Source organism: Corvus kubaryi, unplaced genomic scaffold (assembly GCF_017639235.1).
Source record: "Corvus kubaryi isolate FWS band 111438036 unplaced genomic scaffold, C.kubaryi_AGA036_p1.0 37394, whole genome shotgun sequence".
Lineage (NCBI taxonomy): Eukaryota > Metazoa > Chordata > Aves > Passeriformes > Corvidae > Corvus > Corvus kubaryi.
This window is the reverse complement of record NW_024581133.1, coordinates 11,050,266-11,073,923: the sequence shown is the minus strand read 5'-3', so window position 1 is coordinate 11,073,923 and position 23,658 is coordinate 11,050,266. Positions and strand designations below refer to the sequence as shown.

Genomic DNA, 23,658 nt, shown 5'->3' with positions numbered 1-23,658 from the left:
AAAAGAAACACTGTTAAAATAACTCACTTCACATTGAAGGAATCAAATAATTTGAAGAGGAGAGAGAAGTATATCCAAGAATACTCCAAAATTTAAATACAGGGACAAAGGAACCCAGACTGGCTGAAGATCCCAAGGCCCTGGATGAAGAGCTTTCCAAATTCTTCACGATGATGAAGCATCACTTGCTACCAGGAGAACGTGACAATATTGCTTGGTTTGTTGGTTAAGATAATTCACACTTTGAACAGTGTCTGATTGCATTCTTAATGGTCAAAAATAAAATACAAAACCCCAAATTGCACAACTTTATTGAATGCTTGTAAATATATAAAAAATATCCACCATATTTACAAAATATTTATACTGTACAGTCATAATCGCACTACATTTTTAACAAATGAGGTGCCTACAGGTGAACTGTGGCTGTGGAGGTTCCACTTAAGTGTAATAAAGCGAATAAATCAGTAAAGATTAACTGTTTGAAGCCCAGAGTGTTTCTAAAAGTTCTGTTGGGACGGAAAACATTGAACTTTCCCCCTTTCTGTACCTTTGCTGTCCTGCCTGCTCAGTAACATCAATTTATATGAACTGCACCTGACTGCACTGAGTTGTTGTAATAAAATACAGCCTTTCTTCACTGCTTCCATTTACTGTGGAGTCAGAAAAGAGACCTGCAAGGACAAAGGAAAAAGTTGGGATTAGCCACTCTTGTTAGAAATGGTAGAGATTAGCTCATGGAGCAGCTTCAAGAACTGTTTCCAAAGCTGCCGTTTTACTGAAGCATTTCCTGACAAAAATCAATAATAAGAGGAAAGATTTACCAAATCCTCAAACCAAACCTCATCCCAAAAAGGCAAATCATTTCTATACCAGTCTCCCTGCTTAATTCTTCCCCATTCTGATGCTTTTCCACTTGTTCTACATTTGCTGGCAGTAAGGCAGGTCTCCTCCCCTTTGCACCTTCTCTGACTGGAGACCAGCACTAACAACAGGGAAATTTCTCTTCAAAACTCTTCTCAGATTCATTGGCAAACATTCTAGAAATAAGATGCAAGATTTCGTGGATATCAATCATCTCCTATTTGGAACTATTCTGTCAATTTAACTCAAAACATAACTCAGCCAAAGTGAGAAGGCAAGAAGTCACCACTTTCTGAATATCTTCAGTTCTACAAATACCACCTCATTCTTTTAATAGAAGGCAAAATATCATTTTACTCTTGTTAAAAAGTAAATATAAAGCTCAGACCCACTGAACTCAGGATAAAAACTGAATTTGTTTGAAGTTTGTACTTTGATTATTTCATTTCAGCACCAACATTCCCTACCTGAATTGTTTGCTGTCCCATGTTCAACTGGAGCATTGGTACTGACTTGCCACGTTGTTTTAACCTCCTTCTGTCCATGCCCACTGCTTATCTCCACCTTCCAGATTTCAGGGTTATCACTGAGAGGATAATCAAAAAACACCAAAATTGAGTCAGGTTTTCAGTCACATCTGAATTTTATGCTGTCAACACTGAAGTTTCTCTTACTTTTGATAGAATTTCTTCACAAGAGCTGGTCTGATGGGCATCTGAAACACATGCTTCTCATTCAGAGGGTTTTCCTTGTAATACTGCATGCAAATCCTGTAAGAGATATCAAGTTACTTTCTTTAAAGAAATGCTTGTACAACAGAGTATAAACCTTGTGCAAAATTAACTATACTCTCACGTTTTATTATTTCCTTTAGTTCTCATTTTTAGTCACAGAAAAATTTGGCAGGAAGATCCAACTGCTCCTTCTGAAGTCTCACTATCATCAATAGGTGTTTCTTTAAACTGCCAAACAAACTCTATCTGTGATTGTCATTTAAAGAGCAAAAGTAAAAATGAAATAATTACTGTGTCAAAGGGAAGAGATTCTCATGTCTGAACTGGAGTAAGCCTGTACAGCTGACAATTATTTCCAGCATGTGGTGAAGCTTTTGAACACGATGGACTTGTTCTTGGAGATCCACTGATGTGGAAATGAAGTAATCCTGGAAGAGCAAAGAGCTTCTGCTCTTACCTGAGCACTCTATTTCTACAGACACACAACACACCCTCAGTAAATAAAATAATCTTCCTGCTTCTTTGGAGAAGCCAACATTTTTAGAGTGGCCCAGCAGACTCAGAACAAAGTCCCATCAAAGTGTGAAAAAGGTTCACTGCCTTGACAGTGACCCAGATCAGATATCAAGGGAATTTTCTGTGAATAAGGAAATAAAACAATGACACTTCTACAGTGTGTTGTTTCAGCCTCATCATCTGCAGTTCAATTCCTCAGCTTACATTATTTGCATCCCACCACCAGCTAAGCATGCTCTACTTTCTCGTGCTTTCAGAGTTTCAAAATAAAAATAAAGCATCTCACCAAGTAGGTTACTGTTGCAAGTTCCTGGCCTGTAAAATGAAAAGGAGAAAATAAAAATTAAACTTTAATACATGGTATCAGATGAAATAAAAGCGACACTCGAATAGGGATCAAACGGAGTTCTACCAAAGAATAGCACAAAGTCACCAGGAGTGTGATGTTATTTATTGACATGATCGTTCATTCCAAACAAGAAAAGCCCTGTAAAGTGGCATGGTCAAAGCATGATTTTATTTATCAGCAAGGCTGCACAATGAAGAAAACCCACCATGTACTTTGAGACAACCACCCTCCTAAGGACATGCAAGTTTACAAGTAGTGAAAATAACATAGCAAACGAAACAAAGAATGAAAGCAGGATGACAGAGCAAAAAAGAAATGAAGGGATAACACCAACGGCAAAACACAGAGCTCTAAGTTCTTTTGAAACAAATGAGTTTTTTAAATTTTGAAATTTAAAAGCTGAAAAGTTCCATTATTAAGGAACCTGGAAACTGCACTTCAGCAGATGGGAAGGAAGAGAGACTGAGGTTACCAAAAAGTTCATTGTTTCCTGCATGGAAAACCTTTTCTCTTGAATTTCTAGTCCTGTTACCAAGTGTCAGGCTCACCTATGAAAAAACTGACATAATCCTTCTTCATCTTCTCCAAGCCAATCTCCAGGAGCATCTGAATGGGAGTGATGTCACTGAGAGGAACATCCTCCATCTTTCCATGATAGGACTGTTGAATCAATTGACTTAAGAAACTGCTACTCCCTTGATGAATCTAAAAATGAAAGAAGTCTTCTTGTGATGTAACTGCGCATGAAACATCATAAACATTGTCCAGAAGCTCAACAGCAGGGAAACAAACTGTGACACATGAAAGCAATTTAAAAACAACACAAATGAGGGGCAGTGAAGGGACAAGAACTTTATTTTACTTGAAAATATACTAAATTTTAACATCTATTGTGAAATACAAATACGTACCCATGGCTGTATCTCACCAAGTTCCAGGGATTTTATGACCAGTGTGAAACAGTCTATTAACTCCTGATAGGAACTGACACCTGGAAAGAAAAAAACAGAATATTTTAATTACCAATCCAGGCTGTTTCTCTGGTTGTTAAGTCAGTAACAACAGGCCAACACACCCTTGCAAGAACAAACCCCCACAATTAAAGAATGAGAGTTGAAATTACAGACTGCACTGCTTTTTGGCAGCTTTGTCATATGATGACTTTAAAAAAGGTTACTCTAAAAACCAATGACCAACAGAGACCACTGAAATCTACATACACTGAAAATTTTCCTTCAGATCTAGAGAAAAGAGAAGTATAAAGTTTTCCGGTTTAGAGCAGATGAGTTTTGCTTTAGAGAAACTACCAATGGCTTAGTACCTTTTGCAGTCAAATAAAATGAAATTATCTCCTGCTAGATGCTGGTCTGCTGTTGGAAGGTTCTAAGAAAATACATCATCCTACATACCTGAAATGGGCTCTTTTAGAAAGAGACTGCTGCTACCAATTTCCTGAAGAGCTGACGAGTTCTTAAAACTCAGAAATGGACATGAATTTCTCTGAGAAAGCAATACTGTCTAGCAGATAGACAAGAAAATGAAAGGAAAACAGATGAGGCACAATACACTCACCTTTCATTTTGCACCATAATTGCTCAGTAAAATCCAGGTCTTCTCGCTCACCGAAGATTGATTTTATGCAACTGTCCACAGCAGCTGTGTCACATTTGATTTTCTGAAAGAATTTATTGGTCTTCAATGAAAAATGGTGCCTGAGATCCAAAAACCTTCCAATTCTGAATTTGTCCAGAGATCAAAACTGGGTATATCACTAATTTTCCCCATTTTCCAGGGAAACTACCACACAGTAATTTGGAAGTATATTTTTATTTAAATGTGAGTTTAATTCTTTCCAGAATTATCACACTGGATAACTGCTAGCCTTGGACCAGGAAACAAAACCCACTGTCAGAGAGACTTTAGATCTCAGCCAGGTATTGTCTGTGTACCCATCAGTGCCCTGGGAGGCCAAAATCCAGACACATAAATTCTCAAAATAGAGAGCTACTTCCCTGTAATCCTGATACAGAATATTTCTGTTGACACAGAAATCAATATATTCTTAGATTATCAAGTAAATGCTGCTTCTCTCGTAACAGAAAATAGACGTAAACCTTTCCTTGTAGGCTGAGAGGGGAAAAAAATCTCAATACAACCAAACGCATTTTTTATAATTTGAATTTGCCCATTGCTTTACAATATCATAAACCTCTAGATAAATAAGACACATATTCAGCTGATACTATTAAATTGGCCTCAAATCACTAAATTAGGAAAGAAAAGCAAATTAATGATAGACTGCAATGGCACAAAGGTCAGAATTCCTGGAAAAAATCAGACCTTCTCCCATTATTTTTACACAGCAGAAGCAGAAAGGAAGAGATCCATCTTTCTTTACACCTTTACATCTATGTATTTACACATATAAATAACATACAAGAAATAGTCAAAATCTGAAATAACTACAGTTGTGAGGAAAGTGAAATGACAAAGCAGCTGTTAGGAAATTGCACGCACCTCTCTTTCACTCTTGTTTCCAGATATACAATCTCCATCCAGCTTCTTCTTTAAATCTAGTAGAGTTAAAAAAATAAGTTCCATCACTATGAAAAGCGTCATCAAACCAATCATATTAATCCCCAGGCACATCATAACTAACAAATACACTGAAAAATATAATTTATTGATTTAAAAATGCTTTTAGGGGGTAAGAATACAGTCTGAAAAGACTTTTTAAAATATTTTTTATTCTTTTTACTTTGATCCACGATATTAGGACAAAGAAAAATGACAAATATGTATTAACCTATTTAACTACTCTGTGCATGGTTACAGCACAGAAATGAACATTTCTAGTTCTAATGCTTTAAAAGCTGTATGTGGAATTCCCTTTTACTCCTGTGAAGTGCTACACCCCCTCCCTCCCCATAGAACAAGCAGCAATTACCAGTCAGAAATTCCTCGACCAGTTTAAGAGCTGATTCAGACTCTGATGGCTCAGGCCACTCAGTCACACCTGTCTTCAGACCTTCAGCCAAAGCCTAAAGTCAGCAGGAAAATCACAACAGAAATCAGCTCTTCTTGGGAGTCCTGCACGTGTCATATATCACAGATAACTTCACCAAGGATCACAAATCTCTGCACAGCTAACCAGGAGTTACAAATTTCCAGAATTTCCTGGATGATTTGTCCTCTTTGCATTCAAGATTCCTAAAACTGAACTCAAAGTTTCAGCTAAAACAAACGCTTGAAGTTATATTTGAAACATCAGATTAAGTTTTAAATAAAGCAAATTATTACCACATAAAATCCCCACTCCTTGCAAATGTGAAATTGGAATTTCTCCCCCATACTCACCAAGAGGAACTGCAGCTCTCCGTACAGCTGGAACACAGGACTTCTGGGGTCCCCCGACTCCAGGACAATGTTCTGAAAGTTCCATAAGTTTATCTCAGTTTCAAACTTTAGAAATCAAGTGTCCTAAAATTTTCATTAGTGAAGTGTTTTAGCATAACTTATAATTTATATTACGAACAGGCTGTGTTGTTTCTATTTTCTATCCTTGAAACTACTCATGATGTAAGTGGTGCCAAGAGCTTGCATTTGTTTGCTTTTTCCATCCTGACTTACAAGGGTGGCAGTGGAGACCAGTGGGGGAGTCTCCAGAATCTTCTCCACACCATTCCATGTAATATCCACATAGATATTGCTTTCAGATTCTGCAGTGGTGTCCTCTATTGCAGCTGCTGCAATCAGCTCATACCGAGCAAATCCTTTTGTTGTCACCTAGAAAGAACAGATTTCAAAGATAAAACCAACAAAACTGCCACAGGCAAAGTCATTTTAAAAGCATTTCACAAACACACAAAAAAGGGTTAATATCAGATAAATGCATTATAAACATGACCTGAAATCAGACTGTTACACCACAGAATCATACTAAGGTGAGTTTCTATAGAAGATCTATAAAGCTTCCCCAAACCAGCATCATAAATCCCAAAAGAGAGTTTTTAAACTTAAGCTGAAGCCATGACAGAGCACAAAAACCTACAACAGATGAATGATGTCTTATTTTATGTTCCTTTTTGAGCTCTTCCAGGTTTGCAAAACGGGTTTTATCAGCTGTAGGACCTAGGAAAGGAAAAAAGTGAAAATCAAAAAACCCCATTTGGCACAATTCAAATTTAGCACTTCAAATTCGTTCCCAAACACTCCATTTGGTGAAGCATGACTCATGCTGTCCTTTAGAAAGCAGGAATTCTCCCTGCATGTCTCCTATTGATTATAGGAGCTGGTATGAGCATATATAAATGTTCAGAATGAGTCAGTGGTTATGTAAGATGCTGAATGGCACCAGTTTAAATTTGCTGTTACTGCACCTGGGTACAGGTAGGCCTGCACAGCTCCAGGTGCTTCAAGTAGATAAAAAAGCTATTTCCCCCACACAGCATTGGTTAAAAACATCTTTTCTCTTATTTTAATCCCTTCTTGTTCACTAAAACCAGGAATATAGAGCATTTCCAAGCCAGTACCACACAAAGAACAAAGATGCCATCATGACATCAGCATTCCCACATTTTTTAGTCATCCTCATTTATTTTCTGTGCACCATGATCACATTACCATCACATGAAACCATGTAGATATTGACCCCTGTGACTGTGTTTCCAGCCTTGAGAGGCTCAGCTCCAATCCAGCAGGTGTGCTGAGGATCAGAACCATCACACCTGACCCAGAGGAGAGGAAGCACAGCCAGGTCACTTTTGCCCAGGTAGGTCATGTTCGGATTTTGCACCATTGTGTACAAGGAAATCAACTGCCTAGAAATAGGAACAGGGAGAAAATTAGATGCCAGCAAATAACACATTACATTAATGTAGACTGAAGATTCTAAAATCATAATTGAATTTTACATTTTAAGCGCTTTAATTAAAAGAATACATCTGTTAGGTAAACCACATTTTGGTACCATGCCTTAGTATTTTAACACCAAAGACCCATATCAGATTTTTAGGGCTTTTTTTAATAGAAGCCTTACTAAAAAAACAAGCACTGAAGTCTTAGTGAGCTTTTTTTGCTCATCTACACCCAGGGAATTCCATTAACTCAACAGCTCAGCTCAGAAGTGCTTTTCCAGTGCCTGGATTTTATCTACTTTTTAAAGCACTTTTAAAAGAAGGGAGGCCCTTTTGCAGGATGGAAAACAGTCACAACTCCTCATAAACTAATGAGTAATTTTATTTTGGGGATTGAAAATACAGGTTCTGAATATTAGAAGAAGACACAAAATTACAAAAGAAAACTCCCTCAAAAGGGGAGAGAAGGCTTTCACACTTACTTTGCTCTTCCAACAGAAAGAGCCAGCGGTCCAGGACTCGCCTTTGGCAAAAGCTCAGGGGCATAAACAGCATCATCTGTTCTTGATTCTTCCATTGAATCACTTTCTTCATTGTGTGTCTTTAAGAGAAATGTGTAGGTAAATCAAAAACTGCAAGGTGTGTGAAAAAAATCTGATGGGAATTCAAAAGTCTGGATTACATTTAAAAAAATGAACATCTACCATGCACACTTACTGCTTTCTGCAAAATATACATTGCACTGCTTCCATTCCAAAAGCTTTCAATGGGACTTTTGCAACTGCCACTGACCAATGAGATCTCTACATCAGTCTGCAAAAAAAATTAATCAAAACTTCTTAATGCACCGTATAGAGACTGCATTTCAGAATTTTTTTACACCAGAAATTGCAAAATCAAACAATTCCACAAAGCGTTTCCTAATCCTATTGCATCCATTCATGACCTAATTGCAGCCTTCCAGTATCTGAAGGGAGCCTACAGGAAAGATGGAGAGAGACTATTTACAAGAGCATAGAGTGACAGGACAAGGTATCAGCTTCATGCTGACAGAGTAGCTTTAGACTGAAAATTAGGAAGAAATCCTTCCTATGAGGGTGTGGATGCCCTGGCAGAGGCTGCCCATGGATCCCTGCAAGTGTCCAAGGCCAGGTTGACCGGGGCTTGGAGCAGCCTGGGATAGTGGAAGGTGTCCCTGCCCGTGGCAGGGGATGGGATGAGATGATCTTCAAGGTCCCTTCCAACCCAAACCGGTTTATGATTTTACCTCGTAAAGATACGGATGTTCAGGGATACTGTCCTTTCCTTCTTCACGTACCCTGAAGGAAAAGAAAACGCTGAGATGCACGACTTTCCCCCTCAGCATTCCTCATTAAACAGCAACATTACCCACATACATTAAACACTCCAAGGCTACAACCGGAGCCTCAGCAGGCTCCCCACAAGCCAAGGCCATACATCCCTCAGCAGAACAGCGGAAACCCCCGGGCAGTGACCCCAACGCCCACCGGAGCAGGACTCCGGACAGCCCCGAGAGCAGCCCCGATCCCCACCGTAGCAGGAGCCCGCTCAGGCCGCAGCCTGCCCGGCGCCGCCGTTCCGCCGCCATCGCCGCCCGCCACAATCAAACCTCCCGCCCGCCGGCGCTACGCGACGTCTGTGAGGGGAGGGTGACGCGTCATGCTGGATCCCTCCGCCGGAAGAGAGTCCCCTGCTTTGGCGGAGGACTGAGAAGGACAGAGGTGCCCGGACGGCTCAGGATGGGCGCGACGGGGCCGAAGAGACTTGGACCGGGACTGGGACCAGGGCTGGAACTACGTCCGGAACTTGGACTAGGGTCGGGGGTTGACCGGCCGGCGCGACTGAAGCGGCAGGCACGGAGCGGAGGGACATCGACGTAGTGGGGAGGCGGTGACGAGTCCTTCCTTTTCCGGTCGGGGCGCGGCGCAGACAGGCGGCCGCACGAGCAGCTCCGCCGCCATGGTGAGGGGAGCGTCAGGCCTAGCCCGGGGGTGTGGGGGGCCGGGGGTAGTGGGGCGGGCAGTGGCATCGGGCCGGGGGAGCCGGGGCTAGCGGGCAGGGCAATACCGTGGGCGGCTCAGGGGCCGCGCTGGCGGCGTGGGGCGCGCGGCCGCCATTTTGGGCCCGTCAGTGCTCGGCGGCCGCGTGGAGCCCGTGAGTGACCGAGTGGAGCCGGGCCGGGCCAGGCCGGGCTGGGGAGGCCGCGGGCGGGAGCTCGACGTTGTCCGCCCGAAGTCCTCTTTCCTTTGGGCAGTAAGGGAGATAGGTCCCCATCGCCATCTGGCAGTACTTTGTAGATTCTTCATGTATTTATTTAAAGCAAAACAGGCCCCATGGGAGCGTTTGCGCTCATCTAGAGTGGGAAGAACGGCTTCTAAAAATCTATTTTTTTAACCATTTTTGTTGCAAAATAGGCTTTAAGGGGTCTTGGTCTATAATCAGGTTGCAAATGAACAACTTTTCTTGCCAGTACAGCTGAGATTGTGCTCTGATGCCTTCACCGCGATCAAGTTTGCTGTTGTTGAGGTCTCTGGGTTAACACCTGGGCCAGAGCCTTGCTCGTGACCAGTGTCACATATACAGGTGGCCCTTCCATTGTTATTAGCTGGTTAGTTTTGAGTTCTGGAATACTTTTAATGAACTGCAGAGGGGGAAGGGAAGGAAGATGCTTTGCCTGTACTGTTACCGTGAAATTAATTAACAAGCAGTACAATATAATGCTAAAAAATTGTTTTTTAAAAGGTGCTGTTCAACCTCTGGCTATTTTTGGGCATCCTTTCACCTTTTTGATAGGCAGCTGGGGCTGAGAGCAGCTTAATTTTTCACTTCCCTTCAGATTTTAAAGCATCAGGGATTGTTCAGGGGGTCCAGACTTCACTCTGACAGTGTTTGCTGAGCTGCAGTCATTGCAGCATTTCCTAATTTAAATGCAACCTAATGGTTACAGCATTTCCTAGTTTAAATTACAAGTTTTTGGTTAACACAGGTCAGTTTTTTATGGGCTTTTTTAATAGTAGATGGGAAATAGTTTTGAAGGAGGTTATTAAAGAGCCCAGAGGCTGAATTCTAGAAATGCCTTGGAAATGCAGGTGTAGTTTTCTGGGCATGGACTGTGCTGTGTTCACAACTTTGAGTGAAATATTGCTGTGATGACGTAATTTGCGTCTTATCCAGTGCTCAGTGACAGTTGCCTGCTGTCAGCGTGCTGGCACTGCTGAGCTGACGACTCCTTTGTTCTGAGCAATATTTGAGGAGTTGCAGTGACAGAAGTTGACTTTACCTGCACTTAAGGGTTTGTGCTTCCCCAGGCTTGTGCTCGGCCGCTGATCTCCGTGTACTCCGAGAAGGGGGAGGCATCAGGCAAGAACGTGACGCTGCCCGCGGTGTTCAAGGCGCCCATCCGGCCCGATGTGGTGAACTTCGTGCACACCAACCTGCGCAAGAACAACCGGCAGCCCTACGCCGTCAGCGAGCTCGCGGGTACGGCTGGCACAGGAACCAGCCCAGGGCTTCAGTACAGGGGGGTTCATGTGCAAATAAAGCTGGAGTGGAGATAAGAGAAGTACTTGTCAATGGGGTTTGTATAAAAGGCGAGGCCAGTTATTAACAGCCTGATTTGAAATTGTTTGAAATACAGTGGTTTTATTATTCTGAGGAGCATCAAGGTGTTGTTTTGGGGTATTCTGGGGTCTTACCTGAAGTGCATATTGCTGAAAGTATCATAGTGCCAAGGTCCTCAGGTAGAATCTTCATTATTTGTGGGAAAAACATAAAATGTCTCAAAGTGTTTCAGGTGAAAACCCCTGCTCCACATTGACCTCGTGAGACTTGCCAAGGAGCAACTCCTGAAAATGGGCATTTGTTAGAGTTGCTTCTGTTGTTGGTGCAGATAATTTCTGCTTCCCAAGAAATTTGTGCCAGGAACGTGCCTTTTTAACTTTACTTCTAAGTTTCATATAAACATTTTAACTTGATAGGTATAGTAATGCCAAGTCAGACCTCCAGATTGAGGATCAAGCTTAAAATGAGTGTCTTAAAGCCCTTAGGTCAGAATCGAGTACATTAATAGACTAGGATTAAGTTTTCCTGATCAAGATTTGTTTTGCTGAAATGATGAGATTCCACTTCATTGGTCCGTGTTTCTGAAACCCATGATTGTGTGGAAGTTCTGATTGGTGCCCTGAGTTCAGCATCCCTCTGACTTTGGGAGAATTGCAGTGATGTCACTCTCTGAATGAACGTCTCTCTCTGTTGCAGGTCACCAGACCAGCGCCGAATCATGGGGTACTGGGAGAGCCGTTGCTCGAATCCCGCGAGTCCGGGGTGGTGGCACTCACCGCTCTGGCCAGGGTGCCTTTGGCAATGTATCCTTCCATGGCTGTGCTGGCTTCAGGGGCACTGAACTCAGCCAGCAGAAAAGTTTTTAATTATCTAAATGTGGGTTGGAATCTTCTTCTTGAGGTAATGGCTGCAACTCAGACTTGATTTGACATGATTCCCACTCCCAAACCGCATGACCCATTCTGTCTTGCCATGATGTCGTAATTTGCGCCTTACCCCGTGCCCAGGGACAGTTGCCTGCTGTCAGAGTCCTGGCACAGGTGGTTGACGACCCATTAATGCTGAGCAAGCAATAAAGCTGTTTGGGATGAGAAAACTCTAAAACAACAAAAAGTTGTTCTTAACTGCAGCTCCCAGATGTGTCGCGGCGGCCGCATGTTCGCCCCGACCAAGACCTGGCGGCGCTGGCACCGCAGAGTGAACATCATGCAGAAGCGTTATGCTATCTGTTCTGCTCTGGCTGCCTCTGCCCTCCCAGCTCTGGTTATGTCTAAAGGTGGGAATTCTGGCTCTGGAATTGTTTGTCTGAGCCCATATTGGTTACTTTGTGGTGACTTAAATGGAGTCTTGCAGTGTAGTTTGATTTCTGTTCATGGAGACAAAGATTTGCTCAATACTCAGGTACACAAAGTTCTGTGTGAGACAGACCAGTAGGACTCCACTGAAACTTCACTGCTCTGGTTTCTGTGTCTGACTTTATTGCATTAATTTCTATCATGAATTTAATTTATCATGTATCATTTATGAATATACAAAGCAGTAACCATGAGGAATGGGGCCTAGCCACGGTCAGTGAGCAACATGGTGTCTTGTGAAATCCTCTCTAGGCCACCGCATTGAGGAGATTCCAGAACTTCCTCTGGTTGTTGAGGACAAGGTTGAGGGCTACAAGAAAACCAAGGAAGCTGTTCTTCTCCTGAAGAAGCTTAAAGCTTGGAATGACATCAAAAAGGTGAGTTGGGAAGGTGTGATCTGAAGGGCAAAACAGAGGTGATTTGACTCTGCTGTTTAATTAGAGTAGGAATTCCAAATAGTTCTATATTTTGACTCTCAAGAATGATGAACTTCTCACTGGTCCGTGTTGCAGATCCGCAGTGATGATGGTGAAGTTCTGACTGAAGCAGTTCATTGTGTCTCACAGGTGGGCTGTGGGCTGTTGGGATATTCACAGTTCGTGCTTTTCCCAGGTTTACGCCTCCCAGCGCATGCGGGCCGGGAAGGGTAAGATGAGGAATCGCCGCCGCATCCAGCGCAGGGGACCCTGCATCATCTACAATGAGGACAACGGCATCATCAGAGCTTTCCGGAATATCCCAGGTAACTGCCTTGGGACACACTCACTCTTCTGTTGGGAGATTGCCTGGAATGATGAGATTCCACTTCATTGGTCCGTGTTTCTGAAACACATGATTGTGTGGAAGTTCTGACTTGCTGCAGTAGCTGATACGTTCTTTGTAAGAACCTGTTCTGGTGATACTGAGGGTGTTTGTGACAAGAGTTGTAGCTGTTCCCAACCCTGAACTATGTTTGGGGCAGTTAAAAATGAGGCTGCTGAGTTTGCCACTGGAAAAAGGCTGCTTATTATTATTAATTTTAAAATTCAATAGATTTTCATAGAGAGGTGTGTGTAGCTCTGTAGTGTCAAAGCCAAAAAGCCCCAGTCTCTTTCTGCATCTTGTCTATTGCTTAGTTTTGTGTTCCTCAATTTGAAGTACAAACTAAAGGGATTGGCTTGCCTGGTTTCCTCCAGGAATCACTCTGCTCAACGTGAACAAGCTGAACCTGCTGCGCCTTGCTCCTGGGGGCCATGTGGGGCGTTTCTGCATCTGGACAGAGAGCGCTTTCCGCAAGCTGGATGATCTGTATGGCACCTGGCGCAAGGCTGCCACGCTCAAGAGCGACTACAAGTGGGTGCAGCCAGCCAGGCAGGCTGGGAGAGCAGCCCCCTTTTTCCCAGGAAAAGGGATACTGTGACTTGCTCCTAAATACCTGGTTTGGTGAATTAGCCATGGTTTTCTCACCCACTCACACTCTGAACATTGGTTTCACAGCCTGCCAATGCACAAGATGACCAATACAGATATTGGAAGAATCATGAGAAGCCAGGAAATCCAGAAGGCCCTGCGTGCTCCAAAGTAAGTGATTTTATCTAATGAACAAAAGCTTTGCTAGGGAAGTCAAAATCTGCTTCAGGCTGGGATTTCTTAATCTCTGGGTGTAAACACGAGGAATTGCAGTTGTCCACATTTCAGGGAGAATTTAGCACAACTGGTACTGTGAAATATGCTGATGATACAACATGTCTGTACTTTCCAGGAAGAAGATTCAGCGCAGGGTCCTGAAAAAGAACCCACTGAAGAACCTGAGAATCATGATCAAGTTGAACCCGTATGCCAAAACCATGCGGCGCAACACCATCCTGCGGCACGCCCAGAACGTGAGTGGAGCTGGGACAGGCAGGGCTGCCTCTCGTGATTCAGATGTTGCACTGACTGATGATCTCTTTGTCTGTTTTAGCACAAACTTAAGGAAGAGAAGAAAGCCAAGGCCCAGGCCAAGCTGCCAGCCAAGGCCCCGGCTGCACCCAAGGCAGAACCCGCTGCCAAGAAGGCCAAGACGGCCAAGCCCGCGGCGAAGGCCAAGGCTGAGGCATAACCGTGGCAGTGCTGCCCCGGGGTCCCCGCGGGCGCTGTGCCCGGGGTTTGTCCCTAATAAACGCTGTTGGAACAGAGAGAGCCGTGTCGGGTGTGGGTGTCTGAGCCGGCGTTCGAACGGAAACTCTTCCGGGAGGAGGAGAGGAGGGAGGTGGCGGGAGGTGTGGCTGAGCCCGCGGCAGCCGGGAGTGCGCGGTTCCCCCTGCAGGCGCCGCGGGTGCCGTGCCCGGCAGTGGCCGCGCGGTGGCGGCCGCCCCGCGCTGCTGCGCCGTGGGTGTGGCGTCACGCAGGGGGCAGGTGACGCGCGGGGCGGGGCGCGGCGGTTCCTCCCCGCCGGCGGGGGCGCTGCGGGCGGACGATGCTGAGCCGGCTGCAGGAGCTGCGCAGGGAGGAGGAGACGCTGCTGCGGGTCAAGGCGGCGCTGCACGATCAGCTCCGCCGGCTGCGGGTGCGCGGGGACATCCCGGGGACCGCCCGGGACCGGGGATGGGGATGGGGATGGGGTCGGGAGCGGCGCGAGCGCAGCGGCGCGGCCGGGCCTGCCCCTCAGCCCTGCCCGCGCTCCGCGGCCACGCTCCGCCACAGGACCGGCCCTCCGCCGCTTTGGCTCAGCTAAAGGGAGAGCAGGGAATTGCTGCGGGGTTTCACGTGGTCTGTGGAAGTGCGATCCATCTACGGTACTCTGAGAGGTAGGGTACAGCTCTGAGAGGTAAATGTAGTTGTGATGCGTGTAGGATACGTTACAAGATAAATGTGAGGGTATGTAGCATATATTTTTAAGAGGTATCTGTAATTGTGAGTCTGTGTATACATTAAGAGATAAATGTAATTGTGAGCATGTAGGATACACCTCTAAGAGGTAAATGTGAGTGTATGGTTTGTCTTAGCTGATGGATGGAGAACGGATAGTTTGAGGTAGTGGAGCTAAAGACCACTTGGGTTTAGAGGTTCATGGGTATTGCAATAAAGGAGCTTAGAACAGAGTTGCAGAAGATTTAACAAAGCTTTTCCAAGACTGACGGGTAAAACCCCCAAAATTCTGAGTCAAAAATGTTAAGGAGTGTCAGATAGCCCGGGCTGAGTGCCGGGGGTGGCAGGTCTGATGTTTTAATGGAGTGCGAGGAGTGACCAGTGCCGCTCCCTGCAGGTGGAGGAGCTGGCGCTGCAGTCCATGATCAGGTCCAGCGAGGAGAACGTCCCTGTCCCCCTGTCAGCCTTGGCCGAGGACACTCAGCAGGTAAGGGGGGCCCCATGCCTGGGTGTCAGTATGAGCAGAGCTGGGCTGTGCGTGGTTTTCCTGTACAGGTCCTAGTGTCACGTCATTTATGTTTCTCCTCACTGCAAAGCTCAGCTGTAAAATGTCTGATTTGTTGCTGGTTTCACCTTTTCCCAAAAGCAGCACCGTGTTTCCAGGGGGGTTGGGAAATACCTGTTTGGTGTAGCTTCAGTTCACCATTTATGAAATGTGTTGTCTAACACTTGTGATACTGGGGTAGCACTGGTGCTACAGCTTTTCACTCAATACGTGGCCAGCCTGACCCAGGTGCAGTTTTCCCCTGGAGATCAGGGACTTCTTGCTGTGATGGGTTCTCAGTCAGCAGTTCTGAGATCTTTAATTAACAGTGACTGCACAGCTTTAACAGTGATTTGAGGAGCATTTGGTATCTGTGTTGGGTTTGGTAATCAGCTCTTTTCTCATGACAGAGTCTTGGGCAGATGGACAATGAGGCTGCCATCAATCAAACCGAGTTACACCTCAGTCTTCAGGATGATAAAGAGGAAGAGGAGGAGGAATCTGATTCTTGAGAGAAAAAAAATCAGAGATGGTTTTTAATACAGACTCAGGAATTTCTTCTTCATTCATTTAAAACCCACCGATTTCCATTTTGTGCTGTGTGTGGATATGAACTATTTGATATATCAGAGTCGAGGGCAGTGACACTCAACACATGAATGTCACAGGCTGGGCACATCTTGACTCAGATGTTGAAAGGATGAAAATCTGCTGCACAAATATGTAGCATAATCCATTCCACATTTCAAACCTAATGTAGCTCTTACAACGTCTTTGTATGTGGAAGGAAGAAGTAATTGATCAACCAGACTAATTTAACACATGCACTAAAAGCAATAACTTGTCTGTTCTCACTTCCTGATGTGAGAAACAAATCCAGGTCCTGGAGGGTGGTGCTGAACCAGTGATTGCATTATAACCTCATTTGCCTAAACTGGGAATTGAAGATACAGGGTGAGAAAAGATGTGTCCAGGGCTGTCTCCAGCCTTCAGCTGCTGTGTTGTCAGTTACCTGGAAAGCTGGAGTTACTCCCAGAGTCCTCTCAGTGTCAGCCCAATTCTGAGCACAGCAGGGAGGTCTCTCTGTACCCCTGGTGCTCTTCAGTTCTGTCAGTCTGTCCCAGAGAAGGACTTTCTACTTCAGCTCTTTCAGAGTAGCAGCCAAGGAGCCTTTTATTTGTCCACAAATTGTAGAGCAAGAAATGATCCATGGTGCTTGTAATAAGGAGCTAATACCCTTAAATTGGTGTTATTTTCCTTTTCTCTCATTGTAACCTCATAAATCAAGGCAAGGCCACCTGCTTTCATGTGATCTTCAAGGAGCATGAGGAATTTAAGAACTTAGTTATAAATGGCAAGTGATGTGAAATTTCCACAACTTTTGCATTTGGAAAAGTGGTATCCTGGGGCTGGTCAGAAGACACCATCCAGCCTCCAGTGAGTTCCTGCCACTGTTTAATGAGTGTTAATTTGGCTCTTGTTTGGTTTGTAGCAATGGAAGCTAGTGGGGTGTAAATGTGGCTTCATCCTGTACTAGAGACTAATGGGGCTTTGAGGATCCTGGATGTCTTAATGAAGGAACTTAGAACAGGAAGGAAGATTCTGTTTAACAAAGCTTTTCCAAGCCTGACAGGTAAAACAACTCCAAAAGTCTGAGCCAAAATGTTACAGTCAAATAAGCCCTTGCAGTGATGTGTGTGAAGAGCTGGTTTGGGAGGAGCTCAGGAGCCATCCTGGCCTTTCTTGGCGTATTTCAACTCCAAAGGCTAATTCTGACTGTTGAAAAATGTTACTTGTGCCCAGCATGGTCCAGAGTAGTTTTCATGGATAGAATTCCTGCTGCTTTTGTGAACAAGTCCCTTGCTTTTGGAACAGCCCAGTTCTAGTGCATGTTGCAATAAAGTTCTTTTCCTGCTGTCCTTACACAGAACTGTGTTTGCAGTGTCCAAATTATTGCTGTCTGGGGGGACAACCCAAAGTGGGAGTTAAACCTCCAAAACCTTGCTGTGTATTTCTTTTAGCAAACAGTAAAAGGTTCTGGTGTGGTTCTGTTTACTGGGTGGAGGTAAAGCTCAGGGAAGAGTTCAATTTCCATCTTCCCAGCTGTCACTCCAGGTCTCATTGGAGCCATGACAAGCTGGAGGAAGCCTTGGACGTGTCAATGAGACATTTCCTGCTGCTGCTGGGCCCAGGGCTGTGCCAGCCCTTTGATACCCGAGCCTGTTGGCCATGTGGAAGTTCATGTCCCACTGATGGGGATTCCTTTTGGAGAAGAATTTCAGGCATTTCCTCATCCAAAGTATCCTTTCAAGGAGCTGGAATTTGTAGCGCAGTGACCAGATTAAAGCCTTGGTTACATTTTAAAAAAAGCTTCAAGAAGTTACTTGATAATATATTTATTAAGAGAACCCATTGCTAAACATCTGAGAGAATAAAACAATAAAGGATTTTCATACACTTTTAGACACTAAACACAGTTGTCATGAATCTTTAGGTTAAAAGAAAGCAAAGTGCTTGGATCATTGTCTTGATTCCATAGGACACTTCCAAGAACTAACTTTTAAAAATCAATTAGAAAGACATACATCACTAAATCCAAGGATGATGATATGTTTGAAAAATAAATATAGAAATATGAACAAGTCTACAATTAGAATATTGCTCTGTGCATTCCAAGAAATGCAGAGCTCTTGCCTTCTTCACCTGCAAAGAGAGAGATCTCTAGACAACTGCAAAATTGGAGCCAGGAGGCCTAACTTTCGGGTACAGCTGGGCAGCAGCAAAGCATGCTCACAGACAGGCTCGGAGCATCCCGATCCCGAGCCTGGGGAGCTCAGGGAAAGCATGATTGAAGTACCAACGATTTACAGAGAGTCTTGATAAAGTTCAAACAAGCCAGGGGCCAACCTCCCCCAGTGATATTTTCATTAAGAAAGAATATCCATAATCACCTAAAATCAGCAAGCACTGGAACTTACACAGCTTACATTTGGTCAGTGAACAACAGAACCCGGTACGATACCAATTAGTTTAGGACAAGATTTAAAACCGTTTGGCACATGCTATCAAGACATTCTTCCTTAAGAGGTGAAATACATGTTTGAACAGGTACAAGCTGAGGAAAGAGGACCAGAAGAGCATCGTTGTCACCAGAGGTACAGTCCAGGAGCTGCCCCCAGGCTCAGACGCCGGCAGCGTGCGTGGGGGTGCTGGGCTGGTTAAGGCCGATGGTGGAGCAGAGCCACCCCGCAAAATCCACCTCCTCCGCCTCGGATCTCTTAATGAAAGCATGGATCTGGGCACAGGAGAAACGGGGTCAGTGTGCCAGCACTCAGTCCACTCAGGAACAGCCCTCAGGAACACCCAACACAATAAATCCACTTAGAGCAATCAAGCTGTAAAACTTTATAAACCACGTGGAGAGTTTGCCACAGAATTGCAGAAGCAACCAGCACGTGCCAAAGTATCCCAGAGGAATCCTGCCACAGTGCCTGCTGCAGAGCACTTACACCACATGAATGATAAGGATGTGACTCAGCCACTCAAGATGATACTCTGGAAAATGTCTGCCTGGGCACTGAAAGGCTTTTTGTAATAGAAAGAGTCTCTTTGCATTTTGCACCATTATTGTACAGCAGGATCAGGGCAGGGAAAATCTGATTTTCTGCAGTACAACTGAAGTCCTGGCATTGCACTTAAAACTAAAAAGATTCATTGAGACTGATACAGTTATTTCATACAGGGAAAAATGCAGGATTTCTGTTGAGTTCTACAGATTTTGCAAGACAAAGCTGGTAAAACCCAGAAATTTTGTGTTTCACAACAGATGATAAAAAATATTTAATTAGTCCATATGGTATGCGGAGCTTTGTTCTTTTGTCCTCCTAAAAGTATTAATCAGTACTTTATTATTAACTAATAAACTCAAGAGAGAATTCTTTTGTTAATTAAGTCACCCATTGTGATTATCAAATGGCAGACTGACAACCCACCAGTTTTAGTCTCCTTGACAGTCCCTTTTGTAGGAAGGTGTGAAATCTGCAGCCCCTTGACCTCTAGTTCAGGAAAGCTGTTCCTCCTCAAGCTGAGCTACCCCTGAGGCCACGTGCTCTGATCTGCTCTGGACCAGCTGAGGAAGCCAATCTGCCTGGAAAGTGCTCTTAGATCAAATTAAAAACCTTCACTTACCATCAGCTGCTTCAAGTCGGCTCTCTCAGCAGGATTTTTAATTAAACTAGGAAAACACAAGGCATTACACAAGTTACACTCTATTATGTTTTAAAATAAGGCTCAAGTTGTGTCATGTTGGTTGTACTGCTCTGGTCTGGTGACAGCACTTGATAAAAGCATCAGGTGCCTCTCAAACAGAGATGGGAGCCTGCAATTCCCTTCTGTGGGTTCCACAGCTCTAGGTCAGAAATCCTGAGTTGTCTGTGACTGATGAGTGTCTAAACCAAGCTAGAGAGAGAAATCCCGTTTCAACTAAAACAACATGAGCCACTTTATCCCTCATGTTTCTTTCCCCCAAGTCTCTTCAAGCTCAGTATCACGCAGAGCTATTGCATTACTGTCCTTCCTTCTGGAAGCTGTAAATAAACATATTTACTAAATAAATGAACTTTTGAAACTGCAGTGAGCTGCCTCCCTTAGCACTGCTTTGGTGCTGGCATCACTGAGGTGCAACTGGAAAAGCAGAGATGGGGGAATGGCTGCTGGGCTTAAGGTGTTGGTTCCTGGGGAAGAAAGAAACACCTGGAGCCTGCAAGATTCTGCACCCCACAGCACAGCCACTGCAAGATGATGTGCCTGAGCCTTGGAGAAGCTGTCTGCGGGTCACTCCCTGAGGCTGGGAAAGGACTACTCTGAGCTGCACACAGCAGCAGAAATTCTACAAGAATTTCTAAATTCTAAAGAGGGGAACATCTCTGAGCCTTGGGGCTCCTCTGGATGCACGAGTTGCCTGTAAGATGAACTTCAGGCACATTAACACCCAAAGAGGATTATGCTGATTGCAGTGCCCTTGCATTTGCCCTGGCCTGGAGCAGGGACTCTGATTGCCAAGTGCCTGATAGACAAAGACAGCAGGGCTGACCCCAGTGTGTCCCTCTGCCACTCAGCCACAGAGAAAATACAGAGACAATACTCACCATTTGTTAACAAAATCTTGAAATTCAGAACCAAAGACACCATTGGGCAGTTTTGGAGGTGGCTATAAATAAATCAATAAATTTTAAAAATCAGCAATCATTCAGCATAACTAACACATGATGATGCACAACCTACCCAGGGATCTACCAGTTACATGTCCCACATCTGAGCAAAGCTGTAAAACCCTGGCTGATTTGGATTATTACTCCCAGCTGCAGGATTTCAGGTGTTTCAGTAATGAATCAGAATTTCCCTGGTATGGGGTGGGTTTTGGTCAGTTGGTTATTTTCTCCCCACACACCTGAATGGGGTGAGCACAGCCTCAGCTCTCACTAAAGAAGGCTCAGAGCACTAATGAGCACCCTGTCATTCTCTGCACTGCTAAGGGAAGATGCCCTGCCCATCATTACTTCCATAATCCTTTTGATCTAAATTTTCTGTCCCTGGGAATGAGTTTGTTCAGGCTCTGAATTAAAAAAGAATTCTGACAAATAAAGAAGGGGGACTACATTAACCTGCACGTTATTGCCTTGTCCTCCAGGACATTGCCACAGGATCAGGGTTAAGTTTTCATCCTTACACAGAATTACTTTTATGTACAGAGCAGAGACAAGGCCTGCACTCACTCTCTGGTGCACAGCCTGTGTTGGAGGCAGCAGATCCTGCTGAAGACGTTTGTGCTAAATCAGAGGTGGCACAAGATAATCTTGCCAAACTCTCAACTACTGCAGCTTTTCAGCCCAAACTGACCCCCTCAGGGATGCTGCAAGAGCAAGACCACAGCAGCTGAAGTAATTCAGTGCTAACTCTATTCCCAGAGTTAGTGCTGGCAGATTGGGGTGTTATATAATATGCAAAATAGCTTTGTAATCTGAGAGCATTGTGCAAGCAGATGAGTTACAGAAGCAATTTATCAATTTATCAGGGGCACACGCAATGCAGGGACCCAGACATCAACTGTGCCTTTTAAATGGGCGAGTTGGACAGTTTTCAATAATTCATCCAGCTGGAACAATTGTTATCCAGCTGCTACAAATGACAGCTAACATGAGCATGCTTTGTTTTTTTAGAAGAACAGAAGCCGTGGAGTCACACAAGTTTCAGTGGTACGTGTGAAAATACTGGAAACAATCCATTCTAAAATATCAATCTCTAACTAGCCTTGGAGCTTAGCTATTTGAAAGATAGGAGAATTGTGAATTAGGTTGGCTAAACCAAACTAAATAGCACTAATCCCACAGTACCCCAAATTCCAGGATGCTTCAAAAATTTACAGTTGTAAGTGCAGGTTTTTAAGTTTATAAATTACCTCATTGACAATGTAATCCAGAAGTTCAAAGATTGCCATTGGCGGTCTGCTGTCTGATCCATAGGCTGGGAAGAAATGGGAGAAGTGGAATCACAGTGTTACTCTCCCTTCTCCCTTACTTCAGGAAGCCCAAGTTGACACTGTTGGCACCTGACACCCAGCAGATTTACAGGAAAAGGTGCAACAGCAACAGGGTAATGCTTTCATGCAAGGAGTCATTTCTGGGTCTGATCCAAAGCACTCACTTCACTGGGAATCATCCTGCTGCATTTGGATCAGCATCTTGGAGAGACCAAGAGCAACAGACTGGGATCCCAGTAACGGGGCTGTTCACAAGAACCACCAACAAAAGGGTCTTGGTGCTCTGTTCTCACATGGCTCCTCACAGTGAAGCTGAGCCAGGTGCCCAATGCAACCCTGATTTTTTAAAAGTTTAAAGCCCCACTGTGCAGACCAAGATCAGATAAGAAAGACCTTGAAGCTGACAGAGAAGTGTATTGGAAATGAATTTAACAGTGCTGTAACTCACAGCTCATCGGTCGGCCAGGCGCCCTTTGCCTGGGGGAGGTCTCTGTGACTGGAGAATCCCCCTCCACGGGGCAGCCAAACATCAATTCCAGCTCCTTGGAGTCAGGAGGGGGAATGGGGTACCTGCCAATGGCCATTTCCACCAGGGACAGCCCCATGCTCCAGATATCCGACTGCACTGAGTAGTGAGTGCCCTGCAGCCTCTCTGGCTGCAAAACAAAGGGGAGGGGAGGAGACACAGGTTTGTAACAAAAAAGTTTTTTTAAAAATTACATTCAGCAATACCCTGGATAAAGTAAAGGATGAAGCCCCAACTTCTTAGTACAGCATGCTCAAATGAGTGACGTATTGGTGTTTTCCTGGAAATCTGTCCTCGGAACTTCCTGAAATTCCCCAAACATTCCGTCACTGCAAACAATGTGAGACTTCTCAGAAATGGTATTCTGATGTACTGTTTTATTTCTTTAGCACAAATCTAATGGAAGTATTACACACAGCTCTGCAGGCAAGATCAGACTCAACCAAAAATATATTTTGTACTGTCTTTAGGAGATTTACACACTGTAAAGATATTTAAGTATGGGATTTTTTTGGTCAGTTGAATGATGATCAGAAGTGAATCTGGCTATTCCAGTCCCACTGCTTCACAGACCCTCAGTTTTGAGCAGTGTGATCCTCCATCTGCTTCTGCCAAAGCCAAAAGATGAGTGCTGCACTAACTCCTTTTGCTTAATTTTTGCACCTGCTTTGTCAGTCTATGTTCAGTGCTGAATATGGTTCCTGAAATTATTAATACATTGATGTACTTCACTCGTAGATCCATTTTTATTAAGAATTCTCAAAGAAAATGTTCACTTTTCTGTACTTTTTAAAATCAAGCTCATATTTTACCAAAATGGTGCAGATTCTTCTCTGATTACATGCACATATTGGAAAAATACATATGTAATTTGAAACTTCCTCTCAGAGAATGTGAGAATGCAGTAAAGCCTCTTCCTTCTGCCATAAGGGGGTGATAGTTTTGCTAAATTAGTTTTTTAGGAG

General features: G+C 44.2%; 4 protein-coding genes and 4 non-coding genes across 9 annotated transcripts in view; 6 read left to right on the top strand and 2 right to left on the bottom strand.

The window, feature by feature from the left end:
- Nucleotides 1–294: 294 nt before the first annotated feature.
- Nucleotides 295–9,181, bottom strand: ZWILCH (zwilch kinetochore protein). 2 transcript variants are annotated; one of them, XM_042039395.1, is made up of 18 exons: nucleotides 8,873–9,179; nucleotides 8,587–8,638; nucleotides 8,037–8,132; nucleotides 7,802–7,920; nucleotides 7,087–7,283; nucleotides 6,515–6,594; nucleotides 6,094–6,249; nucleotides 5,821–5,892; nucleotides 5,411–5,504; nucleotides 4,981–5,036; nucleotides 4,036–4,138; nucleotides 3,375–3,454; nucleotides 3,012–3,168; nucleotides 2,401–2,429; nucleotides 1,890–2,026; nucleotides 1,539–1,634; nucleotides 1,332–1,450; nucleotides 295–674 (listed from the first exon to the last, which is right to left on the bottom strand). In XM_042039395.1, exons 1-18 carry the CDS (start codon nucleotides 8,926–8,928, stop codon nucleotides 583–585), a joined length of 1,791 nt encoding a protein of 596 aa, XP_041895329.1. In that variant the 5' UTR covers nucleotides 8,929–9,179; the 3' UTR covers nucleotides 295–582. The 2 variants fall into 2 exon arrangements, with proteins under 2 accessions (XP_041895329.1, XP_041895328.1); XM_042039394.1 differs by lacking the exon at nucleotides 295–674 and adding an exon at nucleotides 682–1,040 and having other exon boundaries at nucleotides 8,873–9,181.
- Nucleotide 9,182: 1 nt separating this feature from the next.
- RPL4 (ribosomal protein L4) lies at nucleotides 9,183–14,414 on the top strand. Its single transcript, XM_042039400.1, has 10 exons — nucleotides 9,183–9,302; nucleotides 10,649–10,820; nucleotides 11,598–11,704; nucleotides 12,039–12,177; nucleotides 12,509–12,633; nucleotides 12,869–12,998; nucleotides 13,432–13,588; nucleotides 13,733–13,816; nucleotides 13,998–14,118; nucleotides 14,199–14,414. Exons 1-10 carry the CDS (start codon nucleotides 9,300–9,302, stop codon nucleotides 14,334–14,336), a joined length of 1,176 nt encoding a protein of 391 aa, XP_041895334.1. The 5' UTR covers nucleotides 9,183–9,299; the 3' UTR covers nucleotides 14,337–14,414.
- LOC121670071 lies at nucleotides 10,483–10,583 on the top strand. Its single transcript, XR_006018019.1, has one exon. It is a non-coding gene; the product is annotated as a small nucleolar RNA SNORD16 (small nucleolar RNA).
- LOC121670067 lies at nucleotides 11,446–11,516 on the top strand. The gene has a single exon (XR_006018014.1). It is a non-coding gene; the product is annotated as a small nucleolar RNA SNORD18 (small nucleolar RNA).
- LOC121670070 lies at nucleotides 11,870–11,969 on the top strand. Its single transcript, XR_006018018.1, has one exon. It is a non-coding gene; the product is annotated as a small nucleolar RNA SNORD16 (small nucleolar RNA).
- Nucleotides 13,042–13,112, top strand: LOC121670069. The gene has a single exon (XR_006018017.1). It is a non-coding gene; the product is annotated as a small nucleolar RNA SNORD18 (small nucleolar RNA).
- Nucleotides 14,415–14,645: 231 nt separating the features above from the next.
- Nucleotides 14,646–17,559, top strand: SNAPC5 (small nuclear RNA activating complex polypeptide 5). The gene is made up of 3 exons (XM_042039244.1): nucleotides 14,646–14,783; nucleotides 15,483–15,572; nucleotides 16,040–17,559. Exons 1-3 carry the CDS (start codon nucleotides 14,694–14,696, stop codon nucleotides 16,139–16,141), a joined length of 282 nt encoding a protein of 93 aa, XP_041895178.1. The 5' UTR covers nucleotides 14,646–14,693; the 3' UTR covers nucleotides 16,142–17,559.
- Nucleotides 17,560–18,009: 450 nt separating this feature from the next.
- The window catches only part of MAP2K1 (mitogen-activated protein kinase kinase 1), a 33,315-nt gene continuing 27,666 nt past the window's right edge, over nucleotides 18,010–23,658 (bottom strand). The window contains exons 7-11 of the mRNA XM_042039243.1: nucleotides 22,616–22,823; nucleotides 22,087–22,151; nucleotides 20,777–20,838; nucleotides 19,818–19,863; nucleotides 18,010–18,924 (exon numbers count right to left, since the gene is read on the bottom strand). Coding sequence (XP_041895177.1) covers nucleotides 18,811–18,924; nucleotides 19,818–19,863; nucleotides 20,777–20,838; nucleotides 22,087–22,151; nucleotides 22,616–22,823 — 495 coding nt within the window. The 3' untranslated portion in view covers nucleotides 18,010–18,810. The remainder of the gene's footprint in view (nucleotides 18,925–19,817; nucleotides 19,864–20,776; nucleotides 20,839–22,086; nucleotides 22,152–22,615; nucleotides 22,824–23,658) is intronic.